Source organism: Oncorhynchus mykiss, chromosome 11, assembly GCF_057628025.1.
Source record: "Oncorhynchus mykiss isolate SJ-2025 chromosome 11, ASM5762802v1, whole genome shotgun sequence".
NCBI classification, from domain to species: Eukaryota; Metazoa; Chordata; class Actinopteri; order Salmoniformes; family Salmonidae; genus Oncorhynchus; species Oncorhynchus mykiss.
Genome location: NC_143032.1, coordinates 9521111 through 9542204, shown reverse-complemented (window position 1 = coordinate 9542204; position 21094 = coordinate 9521111). Strand labels below are relative to the sequence as shown.

Sequence of the window (21094 nt, the reverse complement as noted above, 5' to 3'; positions counted from 1 at the left end):
AAAGGATTTACTCCAGATACCCGACCAGGCCCAAATCCCTGTCATTCCCATTAAGAGAAGACGCCGATACAGGGGACGCATGTCCGGGTGCCTTGTGAGAATTTCTCGGCCAGTGAGTAACCTGCCTCTACCATCCATCCTATTGGCCAACGTGCAATCATTGGAGAATAAACTGGATGAGGTCCGTTAAAGATGATCCTACCAACGGGACATTAAAAACTGTAATATCTTATGTTTCACCGAGTCGTGGCTGAACAACGACATGAATAACATACAGTTGGCTGGTTTTTCTGTGCATCGACAAGACAGAACAGCTGCCTCCAGTAAGACAAGGGGTGGCAGTCTGTGTCTGTTTGTCAATAACAGCTGGTGCGCAAAATGTAATATTAAGGAAGTCTCAAGGTTTTGCTAGCCTTGGGTAGAGTATCTCAAGATAAGCTGTAGACCACACTATTTACCAAGAGAGTTGGTAAAGAGAGTTCATCTATAGTTTTCGTAGCTGTCCATTTACCACCACAAACCAATGCTGGAACTAAGACGGTACTCAATGAGCTGTAAAAAGCCATAAGCAAACAAGAAAATGTTCATCCAGAGACGGCGCTCCTAGTGGCCGGGGACTTTAATGCGGGGAAACTTAAACCCGTTTTACCTAATTTCTTCCAGCATGTTACATGTGCAACAAGAGGAGAAAAAAACTCTAGACCACCTTTACTCCACACACAGACATGCATACAAAGCTCTCCCTCACCCTCCATTTGGAAAATCTGACCATAATTATATCCTCCATATTCCTGCTTACAAGCAAAAACTAAAGCAGGAAGTACCAGTGACTCAATCAATACAGAAGTGGTCAGATGACACAGATGCTAAGCTACAGGGCTGTTTTACTAGCACAGACTGGAATATGTTCAGGACTCATCCAATGGCATTGAGGAGTCACTGGCTTCATCAATAAGTGCATCGATGATGTCGTCCCCACGGTAACCGTACGTACATACCCCACCCAGAAGCCATGGATTACAGGCAACATCCACACTGAGCTAAAGGGTAGAGCTGACGCTTTCAAGGAGAGGGACTCTAACCCGGACGCTTATTAGAAATCCCAGGATGCCCTCAGACGAACCATCAAACAGCCAAAGCGTAAATACAGGACTAAGATTGAATCCTATTACACCAGCTCCGATGCTCGTCGGATGTGGCAAGGCTTGTAAACTATTACGGACTACAAAGGGAAGCCCAGCCGCGAGCTGGCCAGTTACACAAGCCTACCAGACGAGCAAAATGACTTCTATGTGCACTTCGAGACAAGAAACACTGATGCATGCATACCGCCCCAACAGATCCACAGATGACGCAATCTCAATCGCACTCGACACTGCCCTTTCCAACATAGAGAAAAGGAACACCTACATGAGAATGCTGTTCATTGACTACAGCTCATCATTCAACACCATCATGCTCTCAAAGCTCATAGTGCTCTCAAAGACCCTGGGACTAAACACCTCCCTCTGCAACTGGATTCTGGACTTCCTGACGGGCCACCTCCAGGTGGTAAGGGTAGGCAACAACACATCTGGCACGCTGATCCTTAACACGGGGACCCTCAGGGGTGTGTGTTTGGTCCCCTCCTGTACTCCCTGTTCACCTACGACTGCGTGGCCTAGCACAAGTTTTCCGACAACACAAAGGTGGTTGGCCTGATCACCGACATAGATGAGACAACCTATAGGGAGGAGGTCAGAGACCTGGAAGTGTGGTGCCAGGACAACAACCTCTCCCTCAACGCGATCAAGACAAAGGAGATGATTGTGGACTACTGGAAAAGGAGGGCTGAGCACACCCCCATTCTCATCGACGGGGCTGTAGTGGAGCAAGTTGAGAGCTTCAAGTTCCTCGGTGTTCACATCACCAACAAACTATCATGGTCCAAACGAGGTTTGGAAACACTTCCGGTAAATTTCCTGAATTTTTCTGGAAATTTTCCATGGTAAGTTAAGCCTGCTTAAATTCATCAAAAAAAGTTAGCTAAAAGCAGCGAACCTTTTTTTGTGGGATACACACAAGGCAATTCTAGGTCTTGTGGCATATTTTGGTTAAACTATCCCCAATTCAATGGAATTGCAACCCTCTGCATGCACAGTGCATTCTTCCATCACATGTACAGCTGATTCTCAAGACACTAATGAGATACTATTGAGCCCACACTACTACACTTTCTGAGCCAAGGACTACATGCTTTCTGGTAAGTTTTGATTACAATACTGGGTGGGGTGAATATATTTTATATGACATACATATTTTTTTTGTTAACTAGTAAATAGTAGCCTACATCAGTGTGTTTAAATCATTTCTAACTTCTAACTTGTTAACAATTTCTGCTAGCAAGTTTTTGCTACCATGTGGGTTTTAGCTTGCTTGAGCCTGCTAACTGAAGAGTGTTAATTCACCTGTTTTCATACGTTTCATTTTAAAACATTTATATTACAAAGGAGTTGTTTAATCTAACTGCTTAACCATTTATCTGTACATGGAATTGCGTACGGCCCAGTACATCACTGGGGTCAAACTTCCTGCCATCCAGGACCTCTATACCAGGCGGTGTCAGAAGAAGGCCCTAAAATTTGCCAAGGACTCCAGTCACCCTAGTCATAGACTGTTCTCTCTGCTACCACACGGCAAGCAGCACTGGAGCGCCAAGTCTAGGTCTAAAAGGCTTCTTAACAGCTTCTACCCCCAAGCCATAAGACTGCTGAACAGCTAATCAAATGGCTACCCAGACTATTTACATTGACCCCCTCGCCTTTTTTTACGCTGCTTCTATTCACTGTTTATTATCTATTATCTATACCTCCATACAACCGCAGTTAATTCCGTTGTACACAAAGCTTTTTTCACGACACACTTTGAACTTTACCTACCCTCTTTGAATCACCTCTCTGTTTCCCTCTCTCTCTCTCTCTCTCTCTCTCTCTCTCTCTCTCTCTCTCTCTCTCTCTCTCTCTCTCTAGTAGGTTTAAAATCCTCTCCTGATGCCATTACCCTCAAAGAGAAGGAGAATCTTGTCATCAGTGCTGTAGAGGTGACCTCACTAATTTGTTTAAACCTAGAAAGGCTATATTTCTAAAGAAACCACATTTGGGATTAGACTAACTGAGAATGGTACTCACTTTGCCTAATAAGAGACATTCAACCACGTGAACACATACCAAGCCAACTGTGTGAAACCAAAAGGATCTTTCCTGAGCTTTCAGTCATTCATTATTAACTTCCTCTCCATCTCCCTCACCATCAGTTTGAAGAAGCTGGGCTTCCTTGAGCCACAGGCAAAGAGATTGACATGCTTTTGGAGCAGCAGGACCAATTCCATGATGGTGAGAGAAGATACTTTACAAGTGTTGGAACAGGACAGTCCCTGTTCTCACTGCCTTGTCTGTGCCTCTTCTTCAGCCTCAGGTGTTGATAAACCTCCCTACCCAGAAATTCCTCTACAGCTCACCATCTGGCTGTGAGTATTATAGCTCCTCTCTACAGTGCCCCCTCTGGATGTGAGTATTATTGCTCCTCTCTACAGCGCCCCCTGTGGCTGTGAGTATTATAGCTCCTCTCTACAGCGCCCCCTGTGGCTGTGAGTATTATAGCTCCTCTCTACAGCGCCCCCTCTGGATGTGAGTATTATAGCTCCTCTCTACAGTGCCCCCTCTGGATGTGAGTATTATAGCTCCTCTCTACAGCGCCCCCTGTGGCTGTGAGTATTATAGCTCCTCTCTACAGCGCCCCCTCTGGATGTGAGTATTATAGCTCTTCTCTACAGCACCCCCTGTGGCTGTGAGTATTATAGCTCCTCTCTACAGCACCCAATCTGAATGTGAGTATTATAGCTCCTCTACAGCGCCCCCTCTGGCTGTGAGTATTATAGCTCCTCTCTACAGCGCCCCCTGTGGCTGTGAGTATTATAGCTCCTCTCTACAGTGCCCCCTCTGGCTGTGAGTATTATAGCTCCTCTCTACAGCCCCCAATCTGGATGTGAGTATTATAGCTCCTCGACAGCGCCCCCTCTGGCTGTGAGTATTATAGCTCCTCTCTACAGCACCCCCTCTGGCTGTGAGTATTATAGCTCCTCTCTACAGCACCCAATCTGAATGTGAGTATTATAGCTCCTCGACAGCGCCCCCTGTGGCTGTGAGTATTATAGCTCCTCTCTACAGCACCCCCTCTGGCTGTGAGTATTATAGCTCCTCTCTACAGCACCCCCTCTGGCTGTGAGTATTATAGCTCCTCTCTACAGCACCCAATCTGAATGTGAGTATTATAGCTCCTCGACAGCGCCCCCTGTGGCTGTGAGTATTATAGCTCCTCTCTACAGCACCCCCTCTGGCTGTGAGTATTATAGCTCCTCTCTACAGCACCCAATCTGGATGTGAGTACTATAGCTCCTCTCTACAGCACCCCCTCTGGCTGTGAGTATTATAGCTCCTCTCTACAGCACCCAATCTGGCTGTGAGTATTATAGCTCCTCTCTACAGCACCCCCTCTGGCTGTGAGTATTATAGCTCCTCTCTACAGCACCCAATCTGGATGTGAGTACTATAGCTCCTCTCTACAGCCCCCAATCTGGATGTGAGTACTATAGCTCCTCTCTACAGCACCCAATCTGGATGTGAGTACTATAGCTCCTCTCTACAGCCCCCAATCTGGATGTGAGTACTATAGCTCCTCTCTACAGCACCCAATCTGGATGTGAGTACTATAGCTCCTCTCTACAGCACCCCCTCTGGCTGTGAGTATTATAGCTCCTCTCTACAGCCCCCAATCTGGATGTGAGTACTATAGCTCCTCTCTACAGCACCTAATCTGGATGTGAGTACTATAGCTCCTCTCTACAGCCCCCAATCTGGATGTGAGTATTATAGCTCCTCTCTACAGCACCTAATCTGGATGTGAGTACTATAGCTCCTCTCTACAGCACCCCCTCTGGCTGTGAGTATTATAGCTCCTCTCTACAGCGCCCCCTGTGGATGTGAGTACTATAGCTCCTCTGCAGATAGTAGTAATACTGTAATATGCTTTAATTCTAAGCAGCTCATAGTTCTTATATCGTAGTATTGTATGTGTACTCCACGTGGGAATCAAGCCCATAACCCTGTTGTTGTCAGCACCGTGCTCCACGTGGGAATCAAGCCCATAACCCTGTTGTTGTCAGCACCGTGCTCCACGTGGGAATCAAACCCATAACCCTGATGTTGTCAGCACCGTGCTCCACGTGGGAATCAAACCCATAACCCTGATGTTGTCAGCACCGTGCTCCACGTGGGAATCAAACCCATAACCCTGATGTTGTCAGCACCGTGCTCCACGTGGGAATCAAGCCCATAACCCTGTTGTTGTCAGCACCGTGCTCCACGTGGGAATCAAACCCATAACCCTGATGTTGTCAGCACCGTACTCCACGTGGGAATCAAACCCATAACCCTGATGTTGTCAGCACCGTACTCCACGTGGGAATCAAACCCATAACCCTGATGTTGTCAGCACCGTGCTCCAACCAACTGAGCCACCTCAGAACTGCCACACCGTGAGCATGATGAAGATATCACAGTGAGTCTTTTTTCTAACTATTTGCCCCAACGCAGCTCTCCTGTACCCTGACCTCTTGTCGCTACGGAAACAGTGCGCTGCCCTCACAATGCTCTGCCCTCACAATGCTCACTCGCTCTGGGGAGAGACGCAGAGGGGAGGAGACGGAGGAGGAGGGAAGCTCCGAGCTGGACAGAGAGATGGAGAGGAAGAAGAGGGACTCTGGCATGCAAGAGGTGAACAGGTCTATATTTGCTATGTAACTTTCTGCATTAGTTTTCATTCTGGTTATCAATTGATGAACAATAAATTGAAGCTGTAACATATTCCGTGTCCTTTATAAACAAATGAGGTCATTTGACACCGTGTTCTCTATATTACCAATGCCACCAGGGGACACTTGTGCAGGAAATTTGTAAACATTAGTTTACATAATAAAGACTTGACGGGGAATTCTAACGTACCCAAGGGAGGAGTTGAACAGAAGGACAAGGCATACTGATAATGTTCATATAGCTCCAGCCTGGTCTCATTGACTAGACGTAACATAGTAATTGAAAATCCGGGACACGCAAATTAGTATATGTTATCGGGGTGGATGAGTGGGCGTATAACGCGAACGTCTAGCAACCCAAAGGTTGTGTGTTCAAATCTCATCATTGACAACTTTAGCATTTTAGCTAATTAGCAACTACTTATCATGTTAGCTAACCCTAACCATAACAATTCATAAAATATTGTACGAATTGCAATTTGTAACATATCATAGGAAATGGATGATGGACATCCACAAATTAATACATACCATACGAAACGTAAAACAATTTATAGTCTGGAATAACAGCATCTAGTCTACACTGCTTAGTTTGTCATACTGACACTGTAGATGTCTAAAGTCTAGATTAAATGTATTTTCTCTCCTGTATCCCCAGATCCCAGGACAGTTGCTGGAGTCAGCAGCAGCCCCTCCATCTGAAGCATCAGGTCGGACATTGTTTCACTGTCACAGTTACTTCAAATTCTACTTCCAATGACACCCACGGAACTAGAATTAGATTATATTTCTAGAATGACACCCACGGAACTAGAATTAGATTTTATTTCTAGAATGATACCAACAGAACTAGAATTAGATTTGATTTCTAGAATGACACCAACAGAACTAGAATTAGATTTCTAGAATGACACCAACAGAACTAGAATTAGATTTTATTTCTAGAATGATACCAACAGAACTAGAATTAGATTTGATTTCTAGAATGACACCAACAGAACTAGAATTAGATTTCTAGAATGACACCAAGAGAACTAGAATTAGATTTGATTTCTAGAATGACACCAAGAGAACTAGAATTAGATTTGATTTCTAGAATACCAGCAACAGAACTAGAATTAGATTTGATTTCTAGAATGACACCAACAGAACTAGAAGTAGATTTCTATGATGACACCATTGAATCTGTCATGTGTTCTCTGTTTTCAACGGAGGTTCTTCTGGATGCGTCCCAAAGAGGACAGATCCCTAGAGCAGATGTCTCCCGTGAGCAAACTGAGGAATAGAGAGTAAGAGAGAAACGGATGCTGGGAATCTCGCCCTAGATCAAAGCAGAGACACGGAAAGAGGGACAGAAAGTGGCAGGAAGAGAAGAAGATATATTTGTATAACTGTTTGCAGTAGTAGTTGTCTTGGTTAGATAGCTCAGTGTCTGCTCTTTTCAAGTCTCCCATGGAAGAAGCCCCAGTTCACGTGGAGGCTATAGTGGAGGAACATGTGGTTCTACCAGACAGAGAAGAGGAGACTGACTAGAGAGGTCACTGCTGAGGGGCTGTTGAGGAAGGTGTTTATAATTACCCCTCTAGTCACTGAATTACCATCTGTTCTATATCTATCTCTCACCCATCACTGTACTGCTCCATCTATTCTATATCTATCTCACCCATTACTGTACTGCTCCATCTATTCTATATCTATCTCTCCCATTACTGTACTGCTCCATCTATTCTATATCTATCTCACCCATTAATGTACTGCTCCGTCTATTCTATATCTATCTCTCACCCATTACTGTACTGCTCCATCTATTCTATATCTATCTCACCCATTACTGTACTGCTCCATCTATTCTATATCTATCTCTCCCATTACTGTACTGCTCCATCTATTCTATATCTATCTCTCCCATTACTGTACTGCTCCGTCTATTCTATATCTATCTCTCCCATTACTGTATTGCTCCATCTATTCTAACTCACCCATTACTCTATGCTCTTTATATTCTATCTAACTGGAACAGTCTAGGCAGTGTTTTAGACATGGCTATCATTCCCTCTCTGCAGCTTTCAGTGTGGTGTCCTCGTTCCTCCTTAGGTTTGGCAAGGTCACCTTCTACTCTCTACTGCCCCTGGAGGCAGACTACAGTACTGCAGCTCACATGCTCTCCAAACTGCTAGGTGAGAGCTGACAGAGGGAACAGAGAAAAAAATAGATATTGCATTCCAATATTGTTTTACTTCACTAACAAACATGCATGCGTTTTGTGTGTGTTGTATTGTGACATATGTGTGTGTGCGTGTGTTGTATTGGGACATATGTGTGCGTGTGTTGTATTGGGACATATGTGTGCGTGTGTTGTATTGTGACATATGTGTGCATGTGTTGTATTGTGACGTGTGTGCGTGTGTTATATTGTGACGTGTGTGCGTGTGTTGTATTGTGACATGTGTGTGCGTGTGTTGTATTGTGACATGTGTGTGTGGTGTTTGTCCAGAGCTGGTGTCTGCTAGGGAGCTGGCTGTACATCAGGCTGAATCCTACAGCCCCATTACCATCATCCCCGGACCATTCAGCACCGTGCACGCCTGAGGAACACAGAGGATGTCCACACACACACACACACACACACACACACACACACACACACACACACACACACACACACACACACACACGCGGGATGTGTGCGGCCGTACTTTTAAAACTAATAATGTTCATTCATGTCCCAAATTTCATTCCTGTGAGATTATCACCTCAAACTGTTTTGTAGCACACACGAGGACCTCTTGAGTTTTGTAACATTTTTTGTAAAACGTTTAGTGAAGCCTTTTTATAACAAGTGAAATTACTGAGTTATTATTGAAAGGTAGTTATTAATATTTGTATTTTTTTATTCAAAGTTGGTATTTATATTATTAAATCTGTTGAGGAGTGTATTTATTATTAATATATTTAATATGATGTATTTAGCAGGGGATATATTTTATTCAAATTTATTTGTCAACTGTCATGAAAGTTGATATTGTTGACAGCAACGTTTTTGGTGAACTTTTCTCAGATGTCTTTTCTATCTTATTGTGGTATGATGTTACTGTCACGTTCTGACCTTTATTTCCTTTGTTTTGTCGTTATTTAGTATGGTCAGGGCGTGAGTTGGGTGGGCAGTCTATGTTTGTTTTTCTATGATTTTGGGATTTCTATGTTTCGGCCTAGTATGGTTCTCAATCAGAGGCAGGTGTCATTAGTTGTCTCTGATTGAGAATCATACTTAGGGGGCCTGGGTTTCACTGTTTGTTTGTGGGTGATTGTCTATGTTAGTTGCTTGTGTCAGCATAGGTCTTATGATAGCATCACGGTCGTTTATTGTTTTTGTACAGTTTTCTTCGTGCTTTTCGTCATCTATTAAATGATGCATTCACACCACGCTGCGCTTTGGTCCGCTTCATACCACGATCGTGACAGTTACTCTGTTCTTACGGTGAAGCCTTTATGAGTATCTTATGTCAAGTGTTATTGAAGTGTTGTGGTTTTCAGGTTGACTTGGCACATCTAAAGCCTTTTCTTTTGGGGTGTTGTTATAGGCCACCAAGTGTTAGTCAGTAACTAAATAATATGTGTGAAATGCTTGATAGTATTTGTGATGTAAACAGAGAGGTCTACTTTCTTGGGGACCTGAATATTAATTGGTTTTCATCAAGTTGTCTGCTCAAGAGGAAGCTTCTCACTGTAACCAGTGCCTGCAATCTGGTTCAGGTTACTAATCAACCTACCAGGGTGTTTACAAACCCTACAGGAACAAGATCATCCACATGTATCAATCGCATTTTTAGTAATTCTATAGAACTTTGTTCTAAAGCTGTATCCGTACCCATTGGATGCAGTGATCTCAATATAGTGTCTATATCCAGGAAAACCAAAGTTCCAACAGCTGGGCCTAAAATAGTGTATAAGAGATCATACAAAAATATATTGCTGTGACTCTTATGTGGATGATGTTAAAAATGGTTGTTGGTCTGATGTGGTTAATGAGGAGCATCCAGACGCAGCACTTGATGAATTTATGACATTGCTTCTACCAGTTATTGATAAACATGCACCTGTTAAGAAACTGACTGTTAGAACTGTTAAGGCTCCATGGACTGATGATGAATTTGAAAACTGTATGGTTGAAAGAGATGGGGCAAATGGAGTGGCTAATAAGTCTGTCTGGCTGACTTACTGCAAATTGAGAAATGATGCGACTAAACTCAATAAAAAGAAGAAAATGTATTATGAAGCCAAGATCAATGATATAAAGAATGATGGAATAAAAATGTGAGGACTTTAAATGAAATTATTGGCAGAAAGACAACTTCAACTCCATCTTTCCTCGAATCAGCTTATTCATCACAACACCATTCGATGTTGCCAATTATTTGAATTATTATTTAATTGGCAAAGTGGGCAAACTTAGGCAGGAAATGCCAACCACGAACAGTGAGCCGTATTCATGCATTAAAAAAAAACTAATAATGAAAGAAAAGCATTGCATGTTTGAATTTTGTAAAGTTATTATGGGAGAGGTGGAAAAATGATTGTTATCGATCAATAATCACAAACCTCCTGGCATTGACAACTTAGATGGAAAGCTACTGAGGATGGTAGCTGACTCTATAGCCACTCCTGCTGAGGATGGTAGCTGACTCTATAGCCACTCCTACTGGAGGATGGTAGCTGACTCTATAGCCACTCCTACTGAGGATGGTAGCTGACTCTATAGCCACTCCTACTGAGGATGGTAGCTGACTCTATAGCCACTCCTACTGAGGATGGTAGCTGACTCTATAGCCACTCCTACTGAGGATGGTAGCTGACTCTATAGCCACTCCTACTGAGGATGGTAGCTGACTCTATAGCCACTCCTACTGAGGATGGTAGCTGACTCTATAGCCACTCCAATCTGTTATCTTTAATCTGAGCCTTGAGGAAAGTATTTGTCCTCAGGCCTGGAGGACAAAGACTTCAAACAGCAAGCAATGCAGGTGTAGAAGCAGGGTGGCTAGGAAAAACTCCCTAGAAAGGCCAAAACCTAGGAAGAAACCTAGAAAGGAACCAGGCTATGTGGGGTGGCCAGTCCTCTTCTGGCTGTGCCGGGTGGAGATTATAACAGAACATGGCCAAGATTTTCAAATGTTCATAAATGACCAGCATGGTCAAATAATAATAATCACAGGCAGAACAGTTTAAACTGGAGCAGCAGCACGGCCAGGTGGACTGGGGACAGCAAGGAGTCATCATGTCAGGTAGTCCTGAGGCATGGTCCTAGGGCTCAGGTTCCCCGAGAGAGAGAAAGAAAGAGAGAATTAGAGAGAGCATACTTAAATTCACACAGGACACCGGATAGGACAGGAGAAGTACTCCAGATATAACAAACTGACCCTAGCCCCCGACACATAAACTACTGCAGCATAAATACTGGAGGCTGAGACAGGAGGGGTCAGGAGACACTGTGGCCCCATCCGAGGACACCCCAGGACAGGGCCAAACAGGAAGGATATAACCCCACCCACTTTGCCAAAGCACAGCCCCCACACCACTAGAGGGATATCTTCAACCACCAACTTACCATCCTGAGACAATGCCGAGTATAGCCCACAAAGATCTCAGCCACGGCACAACCCAAGGGGGGGGCGCCAACCCAGACAGGAAGATCACATCAGTGACTCAACCCACTCAAGTGACGCACCCCTCCTAGGGATGGTATGAAAGAGCCCTAGTAAGCCAGTGACTCAGCCCCTGTAATAGGGTTAGAGGCAGAGAATCCCAGTGGAAAGAGGGGAACCGGCCAGGCAGAGACAGCAAGGGCTATCACTCAATTTTGCAACGCCATACCCTGTGGACGGCGCTTAATTGGAGCCAGTTTCCTCCTCCAATAGGACAATGACCCAAAGCACAGCTCCAAACTATGCAAGAACTATTTAGGGAAGAAGCAGTCAGCTGGTATTTTGTCTATAATGGAGTGGCCAGCACAGTCACTGGATCTCAACCCTATTGAGCTGTTGTGGGAGCAGTTTGACCATATGGTATGTAAGAAGTGCCCATCAAGCCAATCCGACTTGTGGGAGGTGCTTCAGGAAGCATGGGGTGAAATCTCTTCAGATTACCTCAACAAATTGACAACTAGAATGCCAAAGGTCTGCAATTGCTGCAAATGGGGCGGCAGCGTAGCCTAGTGTTTAGAGCGTTAGACTAGTAACCGAAAGGTTGCAAAATCAAATCCCTGAGTTGACAGGGTACAAAATCTGTCATTCTGCCCCTGAACAAGGCAGTTAACCCACTGTTCCTAGGCTGTCATTGAAAATAAGAATTTGTTCTTAACTGACTTGCCTGGTTAAATAAATGGAGGATTCTTTGACGAAAGCAAAGTTTGAAGGACACAATTATTATTTCAATTAAAAAATATATTTAGAACCTTGTCAACGTCTTGACTATATTTCCTATTCATTTTGCAGCTCATTTCATGTATGATTTAATGGAAAACAAGGACATTTCTAAGTGATCCCAAACTTTTGAATGGTGTCATGGCTTTTCAAACTCAGCTATGAATCCATGATAGGGCAATCTATCTAATTGAACTCAAAGGGGTTTCTTTAACCGAAGCTTCTCTAATGTCAAACATGTAAAGTGTGGTGTACCGCAGGGCAGCTCTCTAGGCCCTCTTTTCTATTTTTACCAATGATCTGACACTGGCATTAAAACACAGCATGTGTGTCCATGTATGCTGATGATTCAACCATATACGCATCAGCAACCACAGCTAATGAAGTCACTGAAACCCTTAATGAGTTGCAGTCTGTTTTGGAATGGGTGGCCAGTAGTAAACTGGTGTGGCTGTTACACAAGTTGAGGAGACTAAATTACTTGGCGTTACCTTAGATTGTAAACTGTCATGGTCAAAACATATCGATTCAATGGTTGTAAAGATGGGGAGAGGTCTGTCCTAATAAAGATGTTTTTTTTTGACATCACACTCCAAAAAGCTAGTTCTGCAGGCTCTAGTTTAGTCTAATCTTGATTATTGTCCAGTCGTGTGGTACAGTGCTGCAAGGATAGAACTAGTTAAGCTGCAGCTGGCCCAGAACAGAGTGGCATGTTCTGCTCTTCATTATGACCAGAGGGCTAATATTAATACTATGCCAGTCTCTCTTGGCTAAGAGTTGAGGAGAGACTGACTGCATCATTTCTTCTTTTTATAAGAAACATTAATGTGTTGAAAATACCAAATTGTTTGCATAGCCAACTTACACACAGCTCTGACACACACACTTATCTCATCAGACATGCCACCAGGGGCTTTTGCAACAGCTAATGAGGATCCTAATAAAATACCAAATATCACTATTTTTTAATAAGCCCCAGGAATCTACAAAATGTAGTTCTATCTGGAGCCATGATTGATACCATTGTTTTCCATTCATTTGGGATCTACTGAAGAGATTGTACTGTTGAACGTGGACTCATCCACACCTGAGCTATGAAAACATGAACATCTGACTAACTTTGATTTTGGGGCTGAACAATCCCTTTAGTTTGCTTTACTGTAGAGTACAATTTAGGAATAGTCTGCAAGGGGACAGTAGGGGGCAGTTGAGGACTAGTAGCTAGTCAGTCTCAGCAATTTAACAGCAGAGATCTATTCTGGACTATGACCTCGTCCCGCTCCTATCTCCCCTTGACGTCATTGTGTCTGGCTGGCAGAAAAATCACATCTGATCTCATGGCTTAATTACTCAATACAATTCAACTTGTGGGCAGAAGGAGAGGGGTCTGTGCAGCCTGTATCACACAGCCCAAATGTAGCAGCGGGCTGCAATAAACAAAAGCAAACGAGGCAGAGGTCACTGCTGTGGTACATGGAGTGATGGTGACAGCCTGTTTCTCTGTTGAATGCAGACCAGAACTGGCAGAGAGCTGACATTACCAGTGTAATCTAGCACTGAACTGGCAGAGAGCTGACATTACCAGTGTAATCTAGCACTGAACTGGCAGAGAGCTGACATTACCAGTGTAATCTAGCACTGAACTGGCAGAGAGCTGACATTACCAGTGTAATCTAGCACTGAACTGGCAGAGAGCTGACATTACCAGTGTAATCTAGCACTGAACTGGCAGAGAGCTGACATTACCAGTGTAATCTAGTACTGAACTGGCAGAGAGCTGACATTACCAGTGTAATCTAGCACTGAACTGGCAGAGAGCTGACATTACCAGTGTAATCTAGCACTGAACTGGCAGAGAGCTGACATTACCAGTGTAATCTAGCACTGAACGGGCAGAGAGCTGACATTACCAGTGTAATCTAGCACTGAACTGGCAGAGAGCTGACATTACCAGTGTAAATCCATCAGCCAAGAGAATAATTGGTCTATTTTACTAGCCTTTTTAGGTCATTTTCAATTTACTTTCCACATCCTGCTAAGGCCAAAAGGTGGAGGTCACCAAAGATCATGGTATATACTGACTTCACCTCTTCCTCTCTGATGTCACTGTGCAATGTGTGACCACTGACCACTGACCAGTACACAACGTGAAAATCAACAACCCTCTGCTATTGTCATTTCACAGAGGGGACTGAACGCATCACAAAATGATCGCTAAAATGTCTTGGCATTGGAAAATAATCGTATATCCATATAGAGTTTATATTGGCTTGTTGGTGTGGTATCTAGGTGATAGAATTTGTTGTGAAACCCTGGTATGTCGCATGGGCCAGTCAGCATGTGTGTTAGTGGAAAAGGAACTCCCCCTTCCCTGGGGAGTGACCACACACAATTATGGAACATGCACACAACACACACAGTTATGGAACAAGCACACAACACACAGGCATGCAACCACACGTGCCACACATTCCTGCACACAGGAGAGACTTGTAAGGGTTATTGGGCAAACAGTTGTTTTTTTTAACGTTTACAAATGTGACACCACACTGCCAATGTTCCGTAAATCGATCACGGCTCATACACACCTGTCACACTGCCAGAGACAATCAGTTACAGTCCAAATATTTACAAGAGGTCAGCCAAAAAGTCCCCCACTGCATATATCACAAATAAGCTATGTCTAATTATTGATAAACATAAATCTGCCAAAAGTGAATTGTAAAATGAAATGTGTGGTAATGTGCACTTTTGACCCTACAGAACAGGTTTGCCCATCAATTTGACATGCAAATAGGATCACCAGGTGTTCACACACACCTGAGAAACCATTCTGAACAGTGCAGACTTTGTATTTTTGACATTAAACACTAACCGTGGATACATTGGCAGTGCTATGATTCCTGAATTGATAGCGCACGCACGCACGCACGCACACACACACACACACGAATACAAAGACAGAGGATAATCCCCTGGCAATAAAAACAACATGTCAGTCCATCAGCCAGCCCCTGACGGACTAATAAACCTCACACCTGACCGTCACATTACACACATTCACCCCAACCGTTTAAATCCTCAGGAGGGAGAGAACAAGCCTGCATACAGCACCACACCCACCTTCAGTCTCGACCACTCTGCTCAGAGAGGAAGGAAAAGGACCTGCTTTCGTTCTGAACCATTCACTTGGACTTAGTATCACAGACAAGCCTTTCTATTCTTCTGACCAAAGCAACTGTAGAAGTAACGGAAGACGACAACTGTCTACTGGATAGATACTGAGAAGTCAAATCAGAAACAAACCACAATAACAGAAAGACGGGAAAGTAGCCGTCCCATTTTAGATAGTGGTGTTTTTTTCAGTCAGGCTGGCCAAAGACACTGACATGGCAGAAGAGACAAATCACACCTCGGAGGCCCAGGAGACACAGACCAACGGAGAACAACACAGCCCAAAAGATTCCCCTATCCTGGGGAACATGGTACGCACCGAGCTGGAATGGGACGTGCCCATGAGTGTCCCTTTGCCCATCGAGGTCATCAGTGCTGACCAGCCTTTCCCGTTCCTGGACACGACCCTGGCAGATCTGGGCATCGAAGAGTGAGTCCACCAGTGGCAGGTTTGAGTGTGTGTGTTGTTGTCTACATGACCAGTGGCAGGTTTGAGTGTGTTGTTGTCTACATAACCAGTGGCAGGTTTGAGTGTGTGTGTTGTTGTCTACATGACCAGTGGCAGGTTTGAGTGTGTGTGTTGTTGTCTACATAACCAGTGACAGGTTTGAGTGTGTGTTGTTGTCTACATAACCAGTGGCAGGTTTGAGTGTGTGTGTTGTTGTCTACATGACCAGTGGCAGGTTTGAGTGTGTGTGTTGTTGTCTACATAACCAGTGGCAGGTTTGAGTGTGTGTGTTGTCTACATGACCAGTGGCAGGTGTGTGTGTGTTGTTGTCTACATGACCAGTGGCAGGTTTGAGTGTGTGTGTTGTTGTCTACATAACCAGTGGCAGGTTTGAGTGTGTGTTGTTGTCTACATGACCAGTGGCAGGCTTGAGTGTGTGTGTTGTTGTCTACATGACCAGTGACAGGTTTGAGTGTGTTGTTGTTGTCTACATGACCAGTGGCAGGCTTGAGTGTGTGTGTTGTTGTCTACATGACCAGTGACAGGTTTGAGTGTGTTGTTGTTGTCTACATGACCAGTGGCAGGTTTGAGTGTGTGTGTTGTTGTCTACATGAGCAGTGTCAGGTGTGTGTGTGTTGTTGTCTACATGACCAGTGGCAGGTTTGAGTGTGTTGTTGTCTACATGACCAGTCAGATGATCAGTATGTACTCCCAAGTGTTGCAGGACATTTGCTGCCACATAATGCACAACATGCTGTACATGGACTATGTTGACATGATGATGGATGTTTTCATCATGTGTGTCGATGTTGATCGGTCAGGGTGAAGTCAGGTTCTGGTCTGAATTGTGAATTGTGTGCTCAGATCCGCAGTGAAGGAGCGGGTGGTGTGGGTGGACACCAAGCGGACGCAGGTGAAGAGCAAGTCAGGCAAACTGAAGGAGAAGGAAATCACCATCTTGGAGGTACGGGTCAAGGCTCAGATCCCCGGAGACAAGAAGACCCAGGAGGTACTCTACAGCACCGAGTCCCACACGGACCGCTCCTTCTGTCGGACCGGAGTGGACATCCTGCCCTGGAAGAGTCGCACACAGACAGGTCTGGGACACACACGTCACTCTCCACACTATATGTTGTCAACAGCTATACAGTTGGATGGGTGTGAGCAAAATTGTGATAGCTCTATGTAGTTTTCATGGAGCTTTTGCCGTATTGCTTTGCACCAATCCAGTTCCTTCCGATGTGTAAACACTGACGGAATAGGGAATAGGGCATGAGGTAAGGATTTGGTTTGGGACCAGACATAAGCCTAGCCTGGTTGTCAGTCTTTTTAGCTACATTCCACTCTTTGTACTCTGTGTTTAGCACATGACATAGTGGAATGTTAGATAAACAGACTGACAACCAGGCTAGTGTAACAGTTGAACTTTAGTCCGTCTCCTCGCCCCTACGCGGACTCGAACCAGGGACCCCCTGCACACATAGACAACTGACACCCACAAAGCATCGTTACCCATCGCTCCACATAAGCCACGGGCCTTGCAGAGCAAGGGGAACAACTACTTCAAGGTCTCAGAGAGAGTGATGTCACTGATTGAAATGCTATTAGCGCGCACCACCGCTAACTACCTAGCCATTTCACATCGGTTACACTAGCATAGGCCTAGACTTTATTGGCAAACTGAAGGCACCTCCTGTGTTCTCAATATGAATGTCTCAATTTATCAATGCCAATGCCACCCATCCCCTTGCCCTGGTCACGGACCTGACAAATGTTCAGCTGCCGAGTTCTCAAGGTGCTGTGGATTTAGCCACGCACCAGGCGGCAGTGACAGGAATCCAAGATGAGATCATGCTGCATGCCATTGCATCATTAATAATCCACCCAGATATCTCACACTTTGCCCCTCTGGTCTATACAACTTCAGAATGGTGTTCGGTCAGCGGGCATGTGTGGTACTTGGCCCACTTAGCATAGACTTTACTTCATCGACTGTGGTTTCCTATTTGATACGACCTCACATACTTAACCCTAGTACCACATTCCCGAGATGGCAAAGCAAATTCCTCAAGCTGACACTCATTCTGCTCATGGAAATGTTTTGATGTATTGGCATCCCTGCATTGAATGAAGTCTTTTGGGCCTTTTTCAGAGGAGAACGGCTTCCAGCCAGTAGAGATGACCGTGGCCTTGGACATCGAGTCACAGCCCAAACAGGAGATTCGTGAGGTGTGAGGGAACTCTCAGGATCATCGCCAGAAGAAGCTATAACTTAATGATCAGTGCAATTAAACATGGATCAGCCACTAGGGCTTTGAATCGTATAAACATTTAAGCAAAAGAAAACAACAAAAAAAAGACAAAAGCAAAGTTGACCTGTAAAGCTATCTATGAAATGTGGCAAAAGGTCGCAAAGTTCAAGGGGGCCGAATACTTTCGCAAGGCACTGTAGAAACAGAAAACATAGACTGCCCACACAACTCACGCCCTGACCACACTAAAACAAAGAAAATACCAAATAACTATGGTCAGAATGTGACAGTACCCCCCCCAACCCCCCCCCCCTGTAAAGCTATCTATGCCTTTGCTGTTATACCATGTTCTATATCTAAATCAGGGATGGATAACTTTGATTGGGGTGGGGGCCACAAAATCTGAACCCCTGAAAATGTTGCTGCTTAAAGCAAGTTTGCTGCAATTCTACAGATTCTTTCATAGGGTGGAGAGAAATGTTTGCAGTTTTTAATGATATCTGAGTGAGACTAACAAAATTCAAAATGTGGGCCCCCCAGATAGTAATTCGACCATGTGTACTACAAGTTTAGATAGCTGGCCGGCTAGATTAAGTTACCAATCTTAAACATTTTAGCTGATATGGGCTAATTGACTGACTATTAGTGTCTGATATATGAGGGAAAACTGTAGATGCACAACTACATTTCAAAATTGCACCTGGCTTATTCTACTATTTAAACTCACAAAAGTAAGTGGAGATCCCAACTGAGGAAATTGAGCCGAGAGCCTTCAAAAGGGGGGCCCGCATGTGGTCCGCCAGTTGCACATCCCTGATCTAAATCCTGCCTTATATATATATTTCTTTCCAAGTATTTGTTGTAATATTATTTCATGAACTTTGTTTGCTATGTAATATTTGGCATCTCTATAGACTTGGTTTGTCTAGCTATTCCTTGTTATTCAGTGTCTTGCAAAAGTATTCATCCCCTTGGCATTTTTCCTATTTTGTTGCCTTACAACCTGGAATTAAAATAGATTTTTTCGGGGGGGGGGTTTGTATCATATGATTTAAAAAACATGCCTACCACTTTGAAAATGCAAATAATTTTTTATTGTGAAACAAACAAGAAATAAGACAAAAAAAGAGAACTTGAGCGTGCATAATTATTGACCCCCCCCAAGTTAATACTTTGTAGAGCCACCTTTTGCAGCAATTACAGCTGCAAGTCTCTTGGGGTATGTCTCTATAAGCTTGGCACATCAAGCCACTGGGATTTTTGCCCATTCTTCAAGGCAAAACTGCTCCAGCTCCTTCAAGTTGGATGGGTTCTTTAAGCATTAAGTCATACCACAGATTCTCAATTGGATAGAGGTCTGGGCTTTGACTAGGCCATTCCAAGACATTTAAAATGTTTCCCTTTAAAACCACTTGAGTGTTGCTTAGGAGTATGCTTAGGGACATTGTCCTGCTGGAAAGTGAACCTCCGTCTCAGTCTCAAATCTCTGGAAGACAAACTGGTTTCCCTCAAGAATTTCCCTGTATTTAGCACCAGCCATCATTCCTTCAATTCTGACCAGTTTCCCAGTCCCTGCTGATGAAACACATCCCCACAGCATGATGCTGCCACCACCATGCTTCACTGTGGGGATAGGGTTCTCGGGGTGAGAGGTGTTGGGTTTGCACCAGACTTAGTGTTTTCCTTGATGGCCAAAAAGTTCAATTTTAGTCTCATCTGACCAGAGTACCTTCTTCCATATGTTTGGGGAGTCTCCCACATGCCTTTTGGCGAACACCAAACATGTTTGCTTATTTTTTTCTGGCCACTCTTCCATAAAGCCCAGCTCTGTGGAGTGTACGGCTTAAATTGGTCCTATGGAAAGATAACCCTTTAAGGAGCTGCAAATCTCCACAGCTGAGGTTGGGGTATCTTTGGTCTGTTTGTTGCCTCTCTGATTAATGCTCTCCTCGCCTGGTCTGTGAGTTTTGGTGGGCGGCCCTCTCTTGGCAGGTTTGTTGTGGTGCCATATTCTTTAAATTTTTAAATAATGAATTTAATGGTTCTTCGTAGGATGTTCAAAGTTTCGGATATTATTTTATAACCCAACCCTGATCTGTACTTCTCCACAACTTTGTCCCTGACCTGTTTGGAGAGCTCCTTGGTCTTCATAGTGCTGCTTGCTTAGTGGTGTTGCAGACTCTGGGGCCTTTCAGAACAGGTGTATATATACTGAGATCATGTGACACTTATTGCACACAGGTGGAGTTTCTAACTAATTATGTGACTTCTGAAGGTAATTGGTTACACCAGATCTTATTTAGGGGCTTCATAGCAAAGGGGGTGAATACATGTGCACGCACCACTTTTCAGTTTACATTTTTTTTAAAATTTCACTTCACCCATTTGGACTATTCTGTGTACGTCCATTACACAAAATCTAAATAAAAATCTACTTAAATTACAGGTTGTAATGCAACAAAATAGGAATAACGCCAAAGGGGGTGAATACTTTTGCAAGGCACTGTATATACACATATAAGATGGATTTGAGTAGGTGATGTAACTAGTAGTTACTGATTGTGGGCTGAAAGCTGTTGACAGAATAAAAGAGAATGAATAAAATAAATACAAAAAATGGGAAGACATGTTAGTAGATGTGATCGCTGAACCCAGCAGAAGCTATTAGATAAGTGTGTTGAGTGTTTATCTATCAGCAAGCATATGATGCCAATTGTATCCGATGTAAATAAAATATAACAAAAATTGCCATTATAATCCTGTCATTTGGGCACAAAAGAAGAACTGGAATCTCCACACGAGTGCATTGTGGCAGATTGGTCCGATTCACAAAACCACCTTACTAAGCATGATGGGGAGCTCTCTGAATGAGGGACAGTGGAGAGAGAAACAATGGTACAGGGGGGGGGGGGAAAGGGGCTTGACAACACGTGAGGGGAAAGGCAGAGAACAG

General features: G+C 44.0%; 1 protein-coding gene and 1 long non-coding RNA gene across 2 annotated transcripts; both read left to right on the top strand.

The window, feature by feature from the left end:
• Positions 1 to 4502: 4502 nt before the first annotated feature.
• LOC110535238 (uncharacterized) lies at positions 4503 to 10117 on the top strand. The gene is made up of 4 exons (XR_016484347.1): positions 4503 to 5810; positions 6507 to 7412; positions 7943 to 8025; positions 8343 to 10117. It is a non-coding gene; the product is annotated as an uncharacterized LOC110535238 (long non-coding RNA).
• A 5163-nt stretch (positions 10118 to 15280) lies between these two features.
• Positions 15281 to 20758, top strand: LOC118937310 (uncharacterized). The gene is made up of 3 exons (XM_036934810.2): positions 15281 to 15871; positions 16754 to 16986; positions 18042 to 20758. The coding sequence occupies exons 1-3, from the start codon at positions 15657 to 15659 to the stop codon at positions 18122 to 18124; spliced, it is 531 nt and encodes a 176-aa protein (XP_036790705.1). The 5' UTR covers positions 15281 to 15656; the 3' UTR covers positions 18125 to 20758.
• The last annotated feature ends 336 nt before the right edge of the window (positions 20759 to 21094 follow it).

Bases quoted from the DNA above. Each gene is read 5' to 3' on its own strand.
- LOC118937310 (XM_036934810.2), top strand. From the start codon at position 15,657: ATGGCAGAAGAGACAAATCACACCTCGGAGGCCCAGGAGACACAGACC. The intron at 15,872-16,753 runs GTGAGTCCACCA...TTGTGTGCTCAG, and splicing joins GCAGATCTGGGCATCGAAGA to ATCCGCAGTGAAGGAGCGGG. The intron at 16,987-18,041 runs GTCTGGGACACA...GGCCTTTTTCAG, and splicing joins GAAGAGTCGCACACAGACAG to AGGAGAACGGCTTCCAGCCA.